The following is a 22,217-nucleotide window of genomic DNA, read 5'->3' on the forward strand; positions in this document are numbered from 1 at the left end:
AATGTGTCATAGTGGTTTAATATTGGTATGTAACGTGGCTAACTACCCAAAATACTTTCATAATTAGCTTGCTGATGAATGGAGCATTGCCTTCAGTTTGAGAAACAGCCACACAGAGAGTAATCTGGCACTGCCAGCCTTACTCCACAGCGCTGTGGAGTAAGGTCTGGCTACACCACAGATACATTCTGGGATAGGGGGGGAAAAAACGTGCATTTCTTTAAACCAATCGCAATCGTCTTAAGCTCCGGACACTGCGACGGTGCCTCTGCAAAATGGTCTCGGGAAGGAACTTGCCATTTTCAGCGTGTAGCTTGCTAGCTCGAAGTTTGTTGTTTTTTCCCAAAGCGAACAGAGTTTGAGAACGGCTGCTCACATTACTGAGGATGTCAGACAAGGTACGCTCATAAAGTGGCTACTAAAAGTAATTTCAAGCAGTCATTTTCAGCTGTTTACACTGAAAGGAGATTTCTGAAGCTATTCGACCATCCGACAACCTGTTCTGAAGAAGCATACTGGCAGCTTCAGTGTAGAGGTCAGAGTTCGATGGTATTTCACCTTTGTCATACAAAAACATAAGTACAGTATGTTGAAAAGAATACTTTCTTAAATTGCGTTACAAAGACTACTGAATAACCTAATAACCAGTACTGATGCATGCGTTTCCTTGCTTCCTGATTTAGTTATTTGTACAGGTGAGACAATGGATGTATTGAAAAGGCCCTGATTTTGTGCCATACCACTGTTAGCAGACAACAGTAGATTCTAAAAAAGGACAGTTTAAGTTTTGGAGTGATATTGCAAATACATTTGGAATCGGAGGGAGGGAATGAAGCCAAGAGAGTACGGCAAAGGATAAAAAGCTTATTAAATCACTCAAAAATGAATTAATACTGTAAAAATACACTTGTTCCAGGTTAGGGTTGTAACTTTACAACATGTATTCTTGCTAAAACAACAGTTTTCGGTCCGAGCAACACTGAAAACATTTTACATTTTAGTTCCTATTAAACATTTCTCCCCCGTGTTTCCAACTGGACCTCTGAATCCTTTGAAACCCTCTTATTTTTTGTACTAAAACTTTGAAATGTAAATTCGTATTTCCTCTGGGAGCAGATGAAACGAGGAAAGCTATGTGTAGGCTACATCTGCTTTGCTGATTCTGCGAGGCGTCATTAATCTTGACAGATCTCTTTAATTTAACTGCTCCATTTGTTATGCTTGTATGTTAGTTTTAGGTTGTTCCCAGTAATAATATTTAAACTGTATTGCAACAACTCCCTCTGCATGGCCCTCTCTTTAGTGTACGCATCCCAACACTAACTCATGCAAAAACAGTAGCCTACATTATGTTGCTACTGGCTGTGACAACATACTCTGTAAGGCATATACTTTTAAGTTTACCATAATAATATTCTTATTTTGTAAGGAGTATTCCTCTTGGTTGTTGAGTTTATTTACCAATATGTATGCTGTAATATAGTTTGCTGCTGCTGCTGTACTGATTTAATCAAACTGCTGCAACTCTGACCTCCCACTTCAGACCTCATGGGAAAAAAACTAATTAGCTTTATTGTGTTACCCTTTTTAAAAGCTATGCGTCTTCATCTCCAAACCGTAAACTTTTCTAGAACAAAAAACAGGTCTTCATAAAGTAGGATGAAGAGGTTATCAAACTGTCTTAGAACGCACAGGTGCATCTCCTTCTTAAAGCTGTGTTAGTCAATGTTTGTTATATTAAAATGTAAATGACTGTCGTACATTTTTTTACCAACTCTTAGTTTGTTTTCATCTGGTTAGGCTTTATCGCCAACTCTCCTGTCATTTCAGATCTTGCCTTTTCATCAGGCCTGGCTATCTCTCATTTAGTCCCTCACCATATATATAGTCCACTCTCACTTAGTCCTTCACCATACATACCAGTCCAATCTCACTTAGTCCTTCACCATACATACCAGTCCACTCTCACTTAGTCCCTGTCAGATTGTCTTTTGTTTTACTGCCAAGGTCTCTGGTGTTACATAGTTTATTTTCCTGATCTGCCTGTTCTGACCCTGTTTTTTGGACCTGGGTTCTGCCTGCCCCTCCTCGCATTTGTTAGCCTGGGTGGTTTTGAACCTGCCTTAACTGTTTAAAAAAACAGAACTTTCTTTACAAACTCTGTCTCATTGTTGTGCTTTTGGGTTCAAGTCTGCCAGTACCAGTAAACATTGAAGGGGTCGCTCGTAGTTGCAAACCCACAGAGAATGACCACCAACTCTACAGTTTAAAAAGTTTTTATATTTTGAATAATTGTTTCGGTTGTGCGGCCCACATCTTTACTATATTGGTTCACTCGCACCGCTCTCATCAGCACAGTTTTCAGCAGCAGGCAGCTGTTTTCAGCAAAAAAAAGCTCTGATAAACCCACTGTACACTAGCTACCTGCCCAACACCAAACAGCAGACAGATGAAGACCAGCTGGTGAACACAGTGGGGCATTTAGCAAATAAAGAGACAGATATTTAAAAACAGAGCAAACAGGAGAGAGAATATTGGACTTACATTAATCAGGACACCAACACATGGGGCAACAAATACTTTGCAAAGATCCTAAAGCAGAAAATTACACAATTTGACATAATGCGCTATTTTTCACATTCCACACATAGTTTAACACAGGTGATAATCCTACAGAGCATATAACGTTCCTCAGTTTGCTGTTAACATTAAACATTAAACTGCTCAATTCCCCATTTGTTTGCGTTGTCAGTTGTAACGTTAGCTAGCTAGCTGTTTGCCCAATTTTACCTTGTTTTCCTGCTACTTTCATGTTTGATAATCCTCTCTGAAAGATGCCTGAGATCCTGAAAGCCTGTTTTGACCAGGTAGCATCCCCTTCAAAGCAAAAAAGTGTCTTCTTAAGCTAGCTAACATTAGCAATTTTTTGTCCCGGAGAACTGCGTTAAATCTGGTCATTTTTTACCAGCAGTGTTTACTAATCTCAAATCATACTTTTAAATGTGTGCTGTAGAAGATCATCCACATTGTTCATGGTGACCGCAGTTACTCTATTCCTTAAAGGAAATACTAATGTCTGACAACTACTAGCTAGCTAGCTAATGACAACAACAGTACTTGACAATTGCTATTCAAATTGCAGCAGCAGGGCTGAGCAACGAGCAATTAACTTTGGATGCGCATTGTTGTTTTCCCACACTCAGGGCACTTGACACTGTGTGGCAGTTAGTGGTCTCTCGAGCCAAGCACATTTGCCATGCTTGGCTCGAGAGACCACTAACTGCCATACAAATTTCCTGTAGCCTCTCTCTCTCTCTCTCTCTCTCTCTCTCTCTCTCTCTCTCTATATATATATATATATATATATATATCTATATATATATATATATATATAGTTACTGGTTAGTTTGCAGTTAAAGAACATTATTGGTATGGTTACTTTCCATACCAACTATTTTGCTGCTAACACTTTTACTTTTAAATGCAAGACTTTAACTTGTAATGTAATCTTTTTACATTGTGGAATTGCAACTTTAATTAAAGGTCCTGAATACTTCTTCCACCACTGTCCAACAAATCATTTAACCAGGAAGAAGAAAGGGTTTGTCTGCAACTAAATATGGAATCAAATCAAAGAGGCTACACTCACATATAAGTACATGCGTGCACATTGCTTTAATACATTTGTTTTATATTCATGTATTGTGAGAATAACCCCAAGCAAGAGTCTGGAGTTTATAATCATCATGTAGAGATAAACTACCCTCTGTGCATTAATGAAACTTTTCTAATCCCACTCATTTACTGGACTGTGCTAAGAAGAAAAGTCCTGGGACTTGAAATAATTTATCAAGTAAATTTAATTTAAAAATACATTAGCCTACAGTTAACACACACCAGAAACAATGTTGAAACAGTTACCTCTGTTACTCACAGCGGGTCCTATTACCTAGCTCTGTCACCCTTGGGTGTTGCAAAAGAGCATGCACCTCTCAGCCAGGAATAATATTTCTGAACCAAACCAAAATGAGCTCTGCTTGTAGGACAATCACTGTTAATGTCTGTGAAAGGTATGTAGGGGCTGGGCAGCTGAGAAAAACAAGTGACGAACCATTTCATCAGTATGAACAAAGGCACCGCTGTCATAAAACAGCAGTTCAAACTACCATGAGATCGGATGTGACAAATTCAGACTCCAGGCTGTTTTTTTCATGGTAACAAATATTTATGTAAGAGAAAGCAAATGTGTTTCTTGCCTAACACTAATAAGTCCCATATGATTTGAGTCTCTTGACTTTGAGCCCTTAATTAAATACATTAGGTCATCTTTGTAAACATAAGTATTAAAGGGGTATTAGTAAGTAAGCTGTGACTTTAAATGAACTCTATTGGTCACCAGAGGGAATTGCAGTAATAAAGTGCATTCATCCAAATGTTGCTCAAATTTCAATCAAATTTACTAAAAGTCAACAAAAGAAAATTTGTCTTAACAGGTGTTTTCATCAGCTGGTTTTATGCAAGTATATAGTAAGAAGAGGGTGTAACAAGATTACATAATCAAAAGTGCTCCAGTAATCCAACATTTCCCTACTTTCATGAACTTAATTTGTTTCTTCTGCATGTGGTGTTTTGAATTTGCAGCAAAATGTACTTAAACTGTGAAAAGTAAAAATACTCATTATGGCCCCTTTTAAAGTGTGTTATTATCATAGCATATTATATTATTCTGTTTTTATCACTAACAAATCCATGCAGGAGCATTTAAATAATTTTTTGTACCACTAGGTAGATTAGTATTATAGTACTGTATCATATCATAAAAGCATATCATATGTTTTTTTGTGTAAAAAATAGGCTAACTATGTCTGTTAAGTAAAAAGTAGCCTACAGTATTTCCTTTTGAAAAGCAGTAAAAGTATAAAGTACAAGTACCTCAAAACTGTACTTAAGTAAAGTACTTGAGTAATCGTACTTAGTTACTTTCCACAGAGAGTTTTACAGAGAGTTACTGTCTGTAAAATTTCTTGAAGGACATAACGGCTCAGCAAACTCCCGGTGTCTTGCATTCAGACTGATTTTGCCAGACAACCAGTCGAGACCCTAAACATAGGACATATAAACATTCACGTTCATCAAGAAATAGTACAAAAAATGTGATTCCCTTATAACAACACAAATTGCCATTTTTACATATGTATTTTTTATGCAGACAATATACGTGTTAATTACAAAGCTTTGGAGCTGCTTTAGACAGACCCAGGCTAGCTGTTTCCCCGTTTCCAGTCTTCATGCTAAGCTAAACTAACTGTCTGTTGGCTGTAGCTTCATATTTACTGGACAGATATGAGAGTGGTATTAAGCTTCTCATCTAACGTTTACTTTCGGCAAGAAAGCAGATACTAGTTCCCTAATTATTGAATTGTTCCTTTAAGTGGAGGCAGACAAGTATGAATACACTTTTGTTCTAATATTTAGGTCTTTTTCTCTCATTTCTTGTGCTACCGCAAAGATTTTCTAGGTGCTTAAAAACAGGGGATGGGCCATTAGTGATCTGACTACAGGTCCAAAACAGTCACTGAGGGAAGAGATCAGGATCTCAAATAGTATCTAAATAATCTTAACTCAAGGTCCACTTCCAGGTTTTCCAGAGTTGTCACAATTAATTCGCTGATGATGGTTGTGTGGTTGAAAGGTCCAGAAAAAGCTTGTAAGTGGTTAAGGTATTTTTTCGAACTACTATTTCCAAGGTCATGAAGATTCATCTAAACTTGAGGTCCACTTAATCGCTTGTTTGGGAGCATTTGTCAGCATCACACAGTCTTCAGCAGATTCAACAACTGTTTCTAAGGTCAAGAATGAACTGGACAAAAGTGTTGCATCAAAATGTGTGTGCCTTATAAAACTGTGCTTTCTCTGGCAATATGTCCTCATCTCACCCAACGAGCGACAAATTGACTAAATTAATTTAGTCATCAAATCAATGACAAGTAACCTCACAACTCTCTTGTAGGCTCAATGGACTCTGTTTTGGGGTTCATAAATTCACTTCATTATGAAACAGATGTTTACATTTTGAAAAGTCAGCATAGGAAAACAATCCAGTAAAATTGAAATGCTTTTGTTATTTTCTCCCCCTGGTGTGAAATCGAGGTGGACATACACTGCCAGGGCAAACAAATATTTTTGGGGCGAAACAAATCTTGGCTTGCTGCTGTCTCATTGCTCGTAGCTGAGCACTTGAACAAACAATCTGAGCATCTGGTTAAATAATTGCTGAGCACTGATCAACAACCTGATCAACCTCTCAAAGGCATATTTAAGTCATTTTGTGCTTTACGGAACAGTACAAATCTTGTTTATTACCCCCTTTAAATGCCACATATATATGATTAAATGAGGTATATGATGAAATTAGGTGACTCAGCACTTACTGCATACACCTCTGTGCAATGGATGCACTGGCAGAGGCCTGTGAGTATAAACCATGAATCCCCAGCACAAGCTCCATGTTAGTGATACCATGAGACTAATGATTAAAACAAGCCTCCTCATCTGTTTGGCTTCCAGAAAGCCAGATTTCCACCCCCTGCACAGCACTTTTCATTCCATCAACATTACATAAATCAGTGCTCTGCAGAGGAGTGGAATGGAAGAGTCCCATAAGTAATAAGAGGGGGAAAATATCACATTTGGGTAAGAGTTCACTACGGTATAGAGCGGCAAATCTATTAATTGCCTTCCTCAAATCCTTGTTGCACAATCAAAACAAGTTATTGTGTAATCCACGATACAGAGGTACAACTAAACCTGATTATTAACTAAACTTATTTTTAACAACAGTCAAGAGCTATTTCCTCCATTTTGGAAAGTTTTTTTCTCATTTAGCCTATCATAAACTCTTGGCATGCTAGTGGTTGTAAAGCTGTTGCAAGTCCACCAAACAATGGTTCATGCGCCAGCTGGAGTTGCATGTACTTTACAGACAGCTGCCAACATTTACAGTGATGTATACATCTTAATGCTTCTTATTTTTGCTCATTGTCAAAATAGAAAAAGTTGATTTTGAGGTGATCAAACTGAACAGTAAAAACACGAAATCTGCATTAAAACGTTTACTACAAACTAAGATACAACATAAATCTAGTGACATCTTCATTGTCACTTGTCTCCATGGCAACACGGTTTCTAAAACTTTATACATTTAAAACACATCATAAGAACAGTGAGGTGACATTGTGAGGGCTGTTCTTACCGTTTTGCGTCCAGTCATAATTCACAGCTTGTTAGTAGGTCTTTGCCTCGCGCTGGCTGCACGCGGATTGTGCTTCCCACTGTCACAGCAGCGCTCTCTGCACCGCGAGCTCACTCTCTCCATCTGCTATGCGCGCGCGCACATGCACGCACGGGCAAACTTTTTTTTTCTAGTCCTAACAAACTGAAGATGTGAAGCAGCTAATTCACTTAATAAAAGTTGCTGTGTAACTTAGTGGTGCCTTTTTAAGAATAAATTACGGAATATTTTTTTTTATCTGAATGTCTACAAAGCTCAATACTTTGACATCATCCCTATACTTCTTAGCATTACTTTAAGCTACATTTACCTAATGTTTACATAATATTCCAATACGATTTTTGAGACCACTTTACAGTAAGTCACCTTTTATAAATGGTTGATAAATATAACCACATTGAGCCAAAAACTTTTTATTGTAATTATTTGTCAATAATCTGGATAATTATAATTTACTAATGTTGTATAGATCATTAACAGAGGTGGAAAAAGTACAGAGATCTTGTATGTAAGTAAAAGTAGCAAAACCACAGTGTAGAAATATGGTTAAAGTAAAAGTCCTGTATTCAAAATCTTACTTAGTAGTACATTGGTATCAACCGTATCAACATATACATAACATACCAAAAGTACTAATTATGCAGAATAATATATATTATCAGATTATTGATGCATTAATGTATACATCACTTTAAAATTGCAGCTGGTAAAGGTAGAGCTAATTTGAATGCTCCCCCCCCCCTCCCCTATTATTGAACCTTTTATTAATGACTCATTAACAATAAACATAGATGATGTGCTAACATTCGCTGTTGGTTTATTGTGCATCTTGACCTTTAATTAACATTTATAACTGTGAACTGAATGGTTTATTACCTTTTATTAATAACTAACTAATTTATAACTGCAAATGTGATGGCTTAAGAGAAAGTGGAAAAAGTAAAAAAAACAAAACAAAAAAAAACTACATTAAACTTTGAAAGAAGTATCACAACCTGGCAACTGAAAAGTTCTTGTTAACAATGGCTTATAACTGCTCCATAAAGCATTAGTAAATGATTATAACATATCCCCTTCAGACATGTTTTAAGCCATAAAAAGTTAAATTACTTAGTTATAAATTCAAGTCAAGAGCAACGTCTATTATATTTAGTATGTTATTTCCAATACTACCTGTATTGAGGACCCCACTAAGCGATGCCCTTAATGTTATTGTTCTAGTAGGATAATGCAATTATATACGTATATATATACTCAGTGACGGACCGGCCATCTGGAATTTGGGCAAATGAAGGGTCGCCCCCCTATGGACCTCTATCGGCCACTACTGATAATTTGTCTTTGGTTAATTTTGATACGTTTTTGTATGCATGCAGCCACAAATATTCAAGATACTGCGGCGAGGTGCTGTTATACTTGCAAACTATGTGGGACTGGGGGGGTGGGGGAGAGGGGAAGAGGGAAAAAAAAAAAATATATATATATATATATATATATAAGCCCTTATGTTTGTACTGACATTTCCTGTGAAAATCAATAAAAACATATTTAAAAAAAAAAAGAAAAAAGAAAAAAAGATACTGCGGCAAGGTGGGTGGAAAGACTCACTTGGAAGGCAAAGTTACTAATTTCCAAGCTAGGTTATTGACAAAAATAGGGCCGGTGTGTTGCAAAGTTTGTATAAGTCTAAAATCTCATGGAAGTTTGTTGCTTCTCTATGTTTAGTTTGTACTCTGGGAACAGTAAGCAGCCCTTTACCTGATGATCTGAGACGCCGAGGGGGTTGATATGGTAAAAGACAGTCAGAGATGTATTTTGGTCCTAAGCCATTGAGAGATTTATAGACAAGCAGCATGAGTACTTTAAGCTGCACCCTCTGACATGCTGAAAGAGACCTGAGAACTGGTGTGATGTGTTCAGTTTTCTTGTTTTTTGTTTGGAGACCTGAGAAAGACCGTTACAGTAATCCAATCTGCTGGAAATGAAAGCTTGGATTAGGTTCTCTAAGTCTTGCCTGGGCATGAATCCTCTGATTCCTGTTATGGTTCTTAGATGGTAGAATGCAGACTTTGTAATTGATTTGACGTGGTTGTTAGATTTCTGACTTGGTTTTTGGTTTTCAGAGCGCTTAGTTTCAGCCTTCCTTCTTTTGCAACAAATGTATGCATTTATCTGGAGAAAGTCCAGGCTCATACAATCATTTACTTGTTCAATTCCCTTGCAGAGGGAATCTATGGGAGTGTCGTTGCTTGATGACAGGTACATTTGGGTGTTGTATGGATGATTATGATAGTTGTGTTGAATATTGAACAAGACAATGAACCTCAAAATGTATGCAAAAAGATTGTAAGACACTTTAGACAAACCCATCAGGCAAACCAACATAATACAATGTATTGCAATTATTATTTCCAGTGGTATCCCTATAATTTTGTACACAGTGTGTCTGTAGTGCAGTAATACTGACCATATTCTGGTTTTTGGCTTGCAGAATTTCCTATGGTATCTCAGTCAGCTCTGTATAATGCACACTGTGGTAAAAATGAATGCTAAATATTACCCTCATCACATTCATAAGGTGAAGTAAACTCCCTGTCCCTCCCACATTTGTACCAAGCACATCAAAACTTGGACAAACTGTATGACAGCCTGTCAAACATCTGGGCCTTTCTCGCACTGTTAAGATCGACATAAATACACAAAGGAGGCACAGAAACCTTTTATCTGTGTATCTGATTACACAGTGAAACTGCAAGTCAGAGTTGTATTTCTGATTCCTGAGATGATACACAGAGCTGTAAACAAGTCCTCTGGGACGGCGCTCAAAACAGAACCATATGAGCGAAAACAATTCACAAAAGAACATATTCTCCATGAAAAATTGCTACATTGTAGGGGTTTTATCTCCTAACTAAATACAGAAAACAGCTGGTTTTGGTCTCTTTTGCTTGACATCCTTTCTCTTTCTGTCTCTTTTCCTCCTCAGGTGCAATAAAGTTGTTCAGAAATATGAGTATGCCTTTTTTCACACCAAACATTTTGAATTTTCATAGCAGGAAAAGCACAGGTGTTGCTAATAACATTAACCATGGCTCCATTCTATTCAAGTGTGCTACACCATGCACAACACCAGGACCCTGAAATTGGAGCAGCTATGGAATCCAGCCATCATTGATTTTATTATTTCCACCTGTGCTTTTCCACCTGTGACATTTCAAAACGTCTACCATAATAAAGGCATTTGATACTACAGTGACAATAGCATCCATGTGTCATAATTTAGCACAAAAGTTCAAGTGAAAATCTAATTTAATTAAATAAACGTTAAACATTTAACTGTAAATAGCATGCTGATGATGCAGAGACCAATTTGAGACCCACATTTTACATGGGCTTCATCCAGTGTTTTTAATGCATTCATACATTTGCAGACATTTTGACTTTATCACTGTGGTTTCCAACCTTTGGGTAATTCTGAGGGGTCGCAGCGTAATTAACAAGCTGTGAAATAAGAAAGAAAAAAAAACGTCAGGCCTCTAATAACCTCTAAAAACATTCAGATAAAATAATATGAGTAGGGAACTTTCACCGTTTGATGAAATGCTCACAACTCAAAGACATTCAACCTGTGACGAGTGGTCACATGCAGATATTGCTTCATTTTGGAGAGTCACAAGCCAAAACAGGTTGAAGAACTATAACTGTCATTACAGGAACAGCACAGGTGTAATTAATAACATAAATAACGATTGCATTAAAGGTAGGTGTGCCGGTTCCAGGGACCTGGTTGTTGTATGCTTTCTTATTGGGACACTTAATTTGTGTTATTACATTCATGTGCGCTTTTCCTTAGATGACAAGACAAAATGTGTGCTGTGAAAAAGGTGTGTTGTTTAATACCTGTACTTTACACTGGACGTCCTCAGCGAGTTCCCCTCCTCTGTTGCTCACTGTGATTAGCCATCTCCCTTATTGCTTATTTACTTCTTATTTCCCGTGTGTGCATGTAGAAGATTTTTGTCGCAAAGTTGGCAAAATGTGTTACTTGGGTGTTTTAAAAGTAAGTGGTCAAAAACCAAGAGAGCTTTGTGTGAGATAAGATGACAACTCAGCTGACAATACTGACGTCAAAGGTCCTGCACACCAACGCAGTTGTCAGCTATTCTGGTTGATTAGACCTCTACTCAGGCACAGCTATAGGATTAAGTGAGATTATCAAACTCGTTGCATCAATAATGATAAAGGTGAAAGTTGCCCCTCCCTAAAACACCAGTGTGGGTGTACCATGAGTGTGTAGAGGCTATCAACGTCTTGCTAAACTTTATTAAGAAACTTCTTATCTATCTTTAGATGAGGGGCCTGAGACAAGACATTCAGGTCATCTGCTGTCCCACATGCTGCAGTCCAACCAAAATTACACAGCACTGAGGACATACAAGAATAATCAGTATAATCTGTGTATGGCATAGTGGTGGGGCATAATCCTTTATTCTTAGGTTTTCTCGTGGCTCATCAGTTTTGTTAAATATGACTGTCCTGTTCGTATTTTGTAAATGTGGTTTATCAAAATAGCTCCAGTGTCACCATTAATTTATTTTCATAACAGCAGTGTCACCTTCTGACTGTCTGTGGTAATACACCAGTGATCTGTTTAGTCTTTACAAAAGAACAATATATATATGGAAATTCTCTAAATTGTATATAAAAATAAATATTTTTATATACAATACAAATTGATTGATACAAATGAGTTATTTTACATTATACTACACTAAACGTGTATGACAACTATAATAACAGGGATGTTGAGCTCATATGATGTATTGCTATAGGTTAAACTAGCCAACATCATATTAAATAGTTGAAATTAGCTTCAACTTGACCAACTACAACATCAAAATGCTGCATACACATTAATGCATCAGTAATAATAATCCAATATCATAATATATATATAATATAATAAGGAAATAAGCTATTCTACTTCTACTTTTAAGTACATTTAGCTGATAATACTTCCACACTTTTACTCACATAACATTTTCAATTGCTTTTGAGTATTTTTATATTGTGGTATGGAAAAAATAGTTCCTACATATAACTTCTCACAACCGAGTCTGTGAAAAAAAGTGATTTCCAGAAAGAGACATTGCTGTTAAGTTTTTCAAATGTATTTTTTGGTGCTTTGAGCACCACAAGCCGAGTGCCTTCTAGTTCCATTATATTGGAGAGAAGGCAGACATCTCAACACTGGGCAACTCACACCAAAACAATCTAGACTGATCAATACTGTAGCACTAGATGTAAGAGGGAAAATATGTATTTTTGATTTTGGGATGAACTGTCCCTTTAAGTGAAAGATCTGAATACTTCCTCCACCACTGCCAAACACCTCTAGGTTTCCTGCCTTTTCAAAGTGTTGTAAATGTTTTAATTAAACTAATCATTTGAAGAAGCAAATAATACATTGTATTGACATTTTGCACTGGCAGCTGCTGCAAGACTTAAAACTGCAAAAAAAAACATGATATGCCCATAAAAAGACATATTCAAACATTTCTAAGTATTCTGCAATTGGTGTCCTGATGATTTTTTCAGTTTGACAATGCCTATGTACAGAAACAAGGGAGCCAGAAGCATCTACTGGAGATCCAACATGTAAACAGATAATGAGCATGCTACTCACTGATCCTTTTAGCAGTGATCTTAAAAAGTAGTGGGGTGAACTTTGAACTTTACAAGAAAAGGGTTCATCCACCCCTCTTATCAGCAGCATGCATGTTTGCTGGTTATCAGCAGCTGAGTTGGAGGTTTGTTTACAGTATTGACTTCGACAGTCGGAACATATAATATGACTCTCTTTGTATGAAGAAAGACCAAATGTAGAGAACATATTTGCACAGAGAACAAAGTCTGATTAAGAGAAAAAACTACTGAACAGGGATCTCAATCATTGTCTCATTGCTACATTGAGGCTCATTTTTCAAAATATGCTCTATAATGTTGCCGTCATCCTCCTGAAACTGTACCTTAACAGTGAGTGGGGAGCATTTATCCACTTTACAATTGATGATCACAGTGTCATTTGACAATTGTAAGCTGCAGCTGTTAAGATCAGGCATGTCATCTTTAGACACCTGACACACCAGCTGGTCCTTGTCGAAGGAGACGACTGGCCGTCTTCTCAAAAAGCTGGGGCTCGCGCAGAACATCCTGTCAACCATCTCTACGTCTTGGCTGTTTCTCAACACCCAGTCATGCAGGTACCACATGTGGCAGTCACATTTCCAAGGGTTCCCGTGCAGTCTGACTGTGTGCTGGAGGACAAAATGGTCTAAAAGGCCCAATGGGAGAGTTTCCAGCTGGTTGTCAGACAGGTAGAGCTGCTGAATGAGCACCTGGTCCTCAAACAGTTTGGCGTCCACCTTGCTCAGGTTGTTCTTATGTAGGTGGATGGCCTTGATTCTGAATAGATCCTTAAAGATCATTGCGGGCAGCAGGGTGAGCTGGTTTTCAGACAGGTCCACATTCTCCAGGGCTGTAACATTTCTAAAAAGGTCCTCAGGAAGGTCGGAAAGCTGGTTAGAGCACAAGATTAGGTCGGTAAGAGACGTCAAACTGCTTAGAGAAGACAGCTCAGTCAATCTGTTGCCCTTTAGGTTCAGCTCCTTCAAATTTGAGGCCTTGAATCCAAACACTTTATCGCTGAAGGTTGTGAGAAGGTTTCCACGGAGGTTCAGCACCTTCAGTTCGATTAACACAAAGAAGGTATTGTCAACGAGTTTTGATATCTTATTCCCCTCCAAGTGAAGCTCTATTAGCTGAGAAATATTGTGGAACATGTCAGATGTAAGATTGCTGATGAGGTTGTTGTTAATTTTCAGGATCTCCAGTCTCGTGGGACCAGAAAAAGTTTCCCCTTTTACGTCTTCGAGCTTATTTTGGGACAAATCCAGGACACGCAGATTGTGGAGATTTAGCAAAAGAAATGGGGGCAGATCTGATATGATGTTGCCCTTCATCTGCAGTGTTTCAAGCTGTTTGAGAGAGTCAAACATGCCAGGAAGCACGGTCTTGAACCTGTTGAAGTTAAGCAGCAGTTTAGTCAAGTTTCCCTGCTTTGAAAAAGTCCCCAAATATAAATGTTCCAACCTGGGGTTCCCACTGATTTCCAACTCCTGCAGCTCAGTGAGATGCTCAAAAGCCTGAGAGTTAACACTTTGCAGTGGATTATTTAGGAAGATAAGCTTGGCCAGTTGGGGGCTCTCCTCTAAAGTGCGGGGAAACAGGTACGCCACGGATGATTTAATTACAATGAAGTCCTTGACCTGCCTGGACGTGTTCATGGGTAAAGATGCCATCCGTTCATCAGCACACAGTATTTGGACTGAAGTGAAACACTGGCAAGTGTATGGACAAGAGTTGTGTGACTGTGTGTTGACTTTGTGACAGAGAAGCAGCACCAGGAACAGAATCAGGCCAGATTCTTTGTCCATTTTTCACTGTCAAAAACATGAAGAAGGTTTCTATGCATGAAAAGGAAATCAAAGACAATGTTGCCGTTTGTTGACACAGAGAGAAAAATTTGTACTTTTCTATTTAAATAAATGAAATCCAACATACCTCTGTGTGACAGGGATCCCGTAGCATTGAAACAAATTTCCCTGTGGATCTACAAGCCAGCTGACACAAAGTGCAAACAACAACAAGTCTGAATTAGGCAAGACAAAACCTTTGGTCAGCGGCCAGTTCCTGCCACGGTTTCATTTGCTCACAATTCTTGAATTCAGCAAATGAGCTCACAGCGCAGAAAATAGTTGACTTTTATTGGTTGCTATAATATAGGCTGCAACATGTAGAAAAAAAAGCATTTTGTATGTTAGTTGCTATAATATAGGCTGCAACATGTAGAATAAAGAGCATTTGTGTATGTTAGTTTCAGCACAAGTCTGTTAGAGATGAGTCACTATTTGCCAACACAAGACAAATCCAGAGGAAATGTGCTTTCATCACATTCCAGTTATTTGTTTTTCTCTTATGACAGTCAGAAATAACAAATAGGCCTACTACAACAACAACAACAACTACTACTACTACTACTACTACTGATACCACTACTAAAAATCATATTCATTTAATTTATTTATTTATTTAAAGCTTTAGTACGTAACCTTTTGATATTAATGAACGTCCGTTACATTCAAGCCATTGCTAAATAATTAAGACTATCAGCTCCACACAACTCTCTCTGTATTTCTCAGTATGGCTATGTTCAGAATATTTTGTCCTCCGGTGACTTTTGTGCGCAGAAACTCAAGTGAAGATAATTACCTCTTCTGAAGAGTCCATCATGTTTTTTAATCCTTTGTGTTCTCCTTGGCTACGGAAGGCTTGTATCATGTGGACGCGCCGACAGTATTGTTGTCATTACTTGGAATTCCTCATGGGGGAAACAGAAACTACGCAGTATCGCTTTAACCCGGAAGTCTTTTGAGACATCTTTTTTTACAAGAGAGAGCTGGTCAAAACAGCAGAGCAGAGTAGTTAACACACAGTCACATAAAAAAAAAATATACACATTCACATACAGTAGAGCACAATAACATAGGACCAGAGAGGCATAAAGAGGAGAGCTGGGCCGTTTCAACTTTTTTAATGAAAAGCCTGGTGTGACAGCAGTGTTTCCAAATTAAGCTTGTCTTTAAGTCAAGTCAAGGGTGTATACATCTTATACTATACATTATAATAGATATATGATGATGATGAGGATGATGATGATGATGATGATGATAAAATATTATTATTATTATTATTATTGTTGTTGTTATTTATATAATAATAGCACATACATTTTGCTCTAAAAATACAGCACACTTGTGATGTACAGAAACTGGCCCAACCTCAGCTGTAGTGTAAATACAAAATATGAAAATTGTGTTGTCTCACTGTGTTCTCCACTAGGTGTCGTCCTGCTCTTCCTAACCTCAGTCAGAGGGGATAGCATTCCTAGATCCTCCCTCTCCTCTGGGGTGTTCCCTGAGGATGCACAGGTAGACAGCACTGTTTGGCATCAGATCCACCACCCCAAACCTCCAGGAACTACATCGAGAAGGATTTTGGAACTTTTCTAACTTTGATCATTTCCTATTTTTAGTTTCTGACGGGAAACGATGGCCAACACAGGCATACAGCTTCTCGGCTTCACACTGGCATTCCTGGGCTTCATTGGCTTGATAGCATCCACAGTCATGGTGGAATGGAAAGCTTCATCATATGCAGGAGACAACATCATCACAGCTCAGGCGATGTATGAAGGGCTGTGGAAGACCTGTGCATCACAGAGCACTGGTCAAGTTCAGTGTAAAGTGTATGATTCACTTCTCCAGCTACCAGGTAATATTGTTTACATATCATGTTTTCATATATATATATATATTTTTAAGAGATTATTTTTTGGGCTTTTCCACCTTTAATTGTTGACAGGACAGTTAGGGGGAGGACACGCAGGAAATCGTCACAGGTCGGTTTCGAACCCTAGACCTCTGCGTCGAGGCATAAACCTCTTAGTACACGGGCGCCTGCTCTACCACTGAGCCGACCCGGGAGCATTTTCTTTACATCTTTTATAAGATTCCTTTGCAAAGACCAACAACTCATTATCAATCGTATTACCTATTATACCATGTCAGACACAGCATAGTGACCATATAACAATTAGGCCTAAAGTGTATTGCGTCCTAAATCAATTTCTTCTTCTACAAAAATATGGGCGTGGGTACAAAATGTGTCATCGGACAACGAATAGTGCATTTATAAAACAATAACGTTATATTCTTTTCTTTTTTTCTCTGATAGTGACTTCATGAAATTGAAATCATGAATTTATGAGATTTCTCAATCTTAGAAGTTTAAGATTCATGTGCTGATGTGCTGTGAAACAGGAATGTGTAAGTCTCTTTGGTCATTCAAACCTCCCTAGAGGTTTAAGAAAGTGCCCTCATCGCTGCCTTGCGTGCAGAGACACGTCAGTCAAATACCAGCACCTGGCTGACCAAAAAGATACTTCTTCTTTGAAATCAATTCAAACTGAAATACAAATTATGGATGGTGTTTGATCTCAAATACAAATGTATCTGTGTAAATGGATTTTTTATTCATTCATTATTCATTATTCAAAAGGGGGTCCAAGACCCCTAGGGAGTCCTCGGAGTCTATGCATGGGGGCCAAGTTTTTTCAAAAATTAAAAAGTCTGACATAAATCCAATATATTATTAGCAAATATAAATCCCCACTGATGATAGGCTTACTATCCTATAGGTAAGGTAGTCACTAAGGCCATCCACAGATACAGGTAATCCTAAGGATTCACTGTGCCACATGTATGTTAAACATTAAAACATGATTTATAAAATCATGCCAACAATTAGTAGGCTATTTTAATAGCTTAGTATTATATGCAAAAAGGTATGTATTTAGGCTTTAGGCTGCCCTACAAGTTATTGTAGGCCGAGTTCTTTATGCAACTTAATTTTATACAATGTATGTAGTAGGGGGTAGGCATGGGCCGGTTACCTGTTTCAAGGTATACCAGAGTTTGAAAAAGTCACAATTTCAAAACCACTAAAGTTTTCTGTCATATCGTTGCTAAGATATGAACTGTTTTTTAGTCTTAAAGGAAAGAAAGTGCAGTTTAGGAATCCCTTTCCCTGCCAGTGTACAGTGTGTTTCAAAATATAATACATTGTGTTCAATGGAGACATTATTTTTTCCCCCAGACATTTCAAAATGAATACATTTATAGCTGTAATTGCAATACCGTAATACCGTGAAATTTTTTGCTGAAGGTTATCATACCGTCAGTATCTCATACCGGCCCATGCCTAGTAGGGGGTCCCTGATTCATCTCTCTTTCAGTTAAGGGGTCCTTGGCTTAAAAACGTTGTAGACCCCGGTTATATATCATAAAAGGCTGATACCAGCGTCATCAGATAGGAATGTTTTCAGCACACCTCAGCTGGATGTGACTCATGTTGTCTGTGTTGTGTCTGTTGTAAACAAGAAGAAGACCACTGAGAGCCAACAAAAAGATTTTTTTAAGCTTAGGTTTTGTTTAAGCTTTTATTTGAGATACATATGAAATAGAGGTACTCTACTTGACTTTATAAGGTCAAAGGTCAAAGCCAATTAAATAAATAACTTTACCAAGCCCTGAAATTGAATAAAACCTGCTAAAATCAAGCGATCCTGTGCTATGTCTTTGTCTCCAGGGATTGTACAGGGCACACGAGGACTGATGCTGTGCGCCATCATGATGTGCTTTATTTCTATCATGTTGGACATGGTGGGCATGAGGTGCACCACCTGTATGTCAGAACAACCAGAGCAGAAGGACAAAGTGGCTCTAGCTGGAGGGGTTATCTTCATTATCGCTGGTCAGAGTCCATTCACTTCTCACATATACACACACACACACACACACACACACACACACACACACACACGCAAGGACACACACTGCTTGAACATCATCTGGCTTGTAGAGACATTGTTTTTCCCTAGAGATGTTGCATCACACTACTGTATGTTTTGCTTTGACCACTATATTGCAACAATTCTTCAACATGATTTGGCTTGTAGTGAATTTGTAGGATCATAAAGATGATACAGCCCAGGCCTGCACGTTTTAACTTGTATAATGCAACTATATTTAAAAAGAAAATTCTGCTTATGTTTTTTTTCAGGTGTGCTTGCTCTGGTGGGAACGTCTTGGTATGGTCAGAGAATAGCCCAGGAATTCTACAACCCATTCACTCCGACTAATTCAAAGTGAGATCCTCCTTCTCTGCCCCTTTAGTTTGGAATTCACAACAATTATCAGGTATCACTGTGGCAGCGTAATGACACGGAGGACGGACACTTAAACAATTTTGCTGTTGTTCTCCTGCCAGGAGTCGGTATGGTTTTGAGGACTTGTTGGCTGCCAGTCCTCCCCAAGTTATCGTTTAGTATTACACATTTTACAGAATAGTTTGATATTTTCAGTGGTGAATGACATACTCATATCTTTTTTTTTACTTAAGTAAAAGTACCAGTACCACTCTGTAAAAATATGTTTACTTTATACAAGTAAAAATCCTTCCCTGTTACCGAGTATAAAAGTATTATCAGTAAAATGTACTTATAGTATCAAAATTAAAAGCACTTGCTGGGCTATAGATACTTTAATTTATAGCACAGCATCATATTTTATAAATGGATCATACATTTTGTTTGTAAAATCTTAATCTGCAAAGTAACTAGTAACTGTATGTGTCAAATAAATGTAGGCCTAGTGGAATAAAAAGTAATATTTGCCTCAGAAATGTAGTCGAGTAGTAGGCCTATAAAGTATACCAAAACACTAACAAAGTCATAATAAAGTACCTCAGAATTGTGCAGTACTTGACTAAATGTACTAAGTTACTTTTTATCCCAGGATATTTTGGAAAAATACACAGTAATTATGAAACTATAGCTAGCCTGTAGCCAATTAGCTTAACTTAGCATAAAGACTAGAAACGGGAAAACGGCTAGCCTGAAGACATTACCGTGAGGATGGCAGGCAACCAGCGGAGAATCCATGAAGTCTTTTTTTTGTTTTAGATAATTTTTTTTGGGGCATTTTCAGCCTTTATTTTTGCAGGACAGGTGAAGACACGATAGAGGAGAGAGAGGGGAAATGACATGCAGCAAAGGGCCGCAGGTCGGAGTCAAACGCTGGCCCGCTGCGTCGCGGAGTATACCTCTATAAACCTCTATATATGGACGCCCGCTCTACCAACTGAGCTAACCAGGCGCCCGACTTCATGAAGTCTGCCAAGAAAAATTCTGTCACATAACTGTCGTTTTACACTTCAAGGTTAAGGCTCTGTTTCTAGTCTTTATGCTAAGATAAGATAACTAACTGTCTGCTGGCGGTAATTTCATATTTACCGTACAGACTTGAGAAGTGGTAGCAATCTTCTTATCTAACTCTCAGCAATAAAAGCCAGTAAGCAGATTTTCAAAAATGTCAAACTATTCCTTTAATTTTTAAGCATACTCTTTCATGTTAATGTAATTAACTGGACAATAATGGCTTGAAACCACATGTTTGAATGTTTCTGCTGTGAATCAGACAGATTATAATATAATCAGCTTGTATTTGGACTTGAGGACTTGCAATGCTTGTAAATTTGTCCACATAAGTATCAATGTGATGTGTGAATTATTCACAGGTATGAATTCGGGAGTGCCCTGTTTGTTGGATGGGGAGCTGCCGCTCTCATCATTATAGGAGGAAGCTTCCTCTGCTGCAACTGCTCCAGCAAGGGCTCAGGGAAATCTCCACGGTACCCAGCGCCCCGCTCTGCCGGCCAGCCGGACAAGAACTTCGTCTAGAACGATCACTCCATCCAGCCTCCGCTCAAGGAAGATTGCTGTCTTTGCAGGGAATTTACTTCTGTATGTCATTTGGATTTTTTTGCAAAATGTATATTTGCAGGTGTTATATTTGGTGTATGTTAATATTTGTTGGTAAATACACTCCATGACAACAGTTTTTACCCATTTAGTATCTGCTGAGGGTGTGACAGTTTTATTTTTGTAATTTGCTTTGTTTGAAATCTTGCCATTATTCTTGCATATTTTTTAAAATAAAATCGTCATTACTTTCCTAACATTGTATGTTATTTAATAGTATTCAGATTTTGTTTTGTTTAATGTTTAACACAAGGCTGGTGTTCAAATCCCATAAAAGCCCAAAACCAACTATGTGTTAGTGTCTCTACTATACCTGTACCTAAATTCCCAACCCTGTCTGTGTGACTCATACACAAGCCCACTCATTCCTTCTAGGCTATATCTTTAAAACAGGTGAAAAATACATTGACTTATTAAAAAAAATTAAAATAAAAAGCGCTCAGTCATTCCTACATTCACATGAAAAGCTGGACAATAGGAGGACATACAACAGAAATACTATGCTCTACTGTAAATAGGGACACAAAAACAAGAGGTATCATGGCTTATATGCTACTGTTCCTGAGTTAAGGTAGTCCTATGTCTAGGCAAGTGATGCATTAAAGCACATCCCCCCCAACATGTAGCAGTGATGGCTACAGAAATGTGTTGCCTCAGGGAAGACAAAACTAAACCAAAAGCCGGGGAGCGGCTCCTGACAGGCATACCTCAAACCACCAGCTCCTGTCCCAACATGCCTCTTCACAGTGTTGTCATGAGAGTTTATGTATCCAGATTTCAAATCATGCATACCAACCTACACCTCAAACTGTGTGATTCTCCATACGGAAGAATGATAGATAATTTTTAACATTCCCATCCCACCAGTACACGCACACAACATGATTTTATCTTCTATTTTATGAACACACAGTTGTCTCCATTGTGCCACTTAAAACACACACTGTGCAGTGATTCTGCAGCAGAGAGCGCCACCATCTGGTAATCCTCCAGTCTGCTGCTCAAACACCAGGGAGCTGTACGACGGATTCATGAATAAAAAAGTTTATATTTTACTTGTTTATCCAAAAAGGACAAACAACAAAGACAATACAAAATACGCAACTAAGATGGAGAAAGACACATAGCAAAGGTCCCCATCTGGACTCAAACCACGGTTTCTTACAGTTACATGGTCATGGTCAGCTCCTTAAAAGCCTGGACCACCAGGAGGATGATCCTCTATATTACATTATTTACTGTAAAAATATATATAGAAAAACTGTGTGTTAGAAATAATGCAGTTACTTATTTGACATATTTGCCGGTTATGTGCCACAATAATTTCAAAATTATTTCAAAATGCAACCAGCACCCTCTTGCTGATTTTATTCTGAGTTGCTTTGTGCAACAGTAGATTGAACAAAAGATTGTATTCCTTCATGA

The 22,217-nt window shown here is 38.1% G+C and overlaps 3 protein-coding genes across 4 annotated transcripts in view; 1 reads left to right on the forward strand and 2 right to left on the reverse strand.

The window, feature by feature from the left end:
* glis1a (GLIS family zinc finger 1a) overlaps positions 1 to 7,353 on the reverse strand; it is a 41,667-nt gene extending 34,314 nt beyond the window's left edge. For both annotated transcript variants that reach the window (XM_078264695.1, XM_078264694.1), the window contains exon 1: positions 7,253 to 7,353. The gene's annotated coding sequence lies outside the window, so the exon portion shown is untranslated. The remainder of the gene's footprint in view (positions 1 to 7,252) is intronic.
* Positions 7,354 to 12,091: 4,738 nt separating this feature from the next.
* LOC144526376 (uncharacterized) lies at positions 12,092 to 14,991 on the reverse strand. Its single transcript, XM_078263805.1, has 2 exons — positions 14,915 to 14,991; positions 12,092 to 14,793 (listed from the first exon to the last, which is right to left on the reverse strand). Exon 2 carries the CDS (start codon positions 14,785 to 14,787, stop codon positions 13,222 to 13,224), a length of 1,566 nt encoding a protein of 521 aa, XP_078119931.1. The 5' UTR covers positions 14,788 to 14,793; positions 14,915 to 14,991; the 3' UTR covers positions 12,092 to 13,221.
* A 1,344-nt stretch (positions 14,992 to 16,335) lies between these two features.
* On the forward strand, positions 16,336 to 20,989 carry cldn1 (claudin 1). Its single transcript, XM_078264428.1, has 4 exons — positions 16,336 to 16,684; positions 18,560 to 18,724; positions 19,034 to 19,118; positions 20,549 to 20,989. Exons 1-4 carry the CDS (start codon positions 16,462 to 16,464, stop codon positions 20,709 to 20,711), a joined length of 636 nt encoding a protein of 211 aa, XP_078120554.1. The 5' UTR covers positions 16,336 to 16,461; the 3' UTR covers positions 20,712 to 20,989.
* Positions 20,990 to 22,217: the final 1,228 nt, after the last annotated feature.

Source organism: Sander vitreus, chromosome 12, assembly GCF_031162955.1.
Source record: "Sander vitreus isolate 19-12246 chromosome 12, sanVit1, whole genome shotgun sequence".
NCBI classification, from domain to species: Eukaryota; Metazoa; Chordata; class Actinopteri; order Perciformes; family Percidae; genus Sander; species Sander vitreus.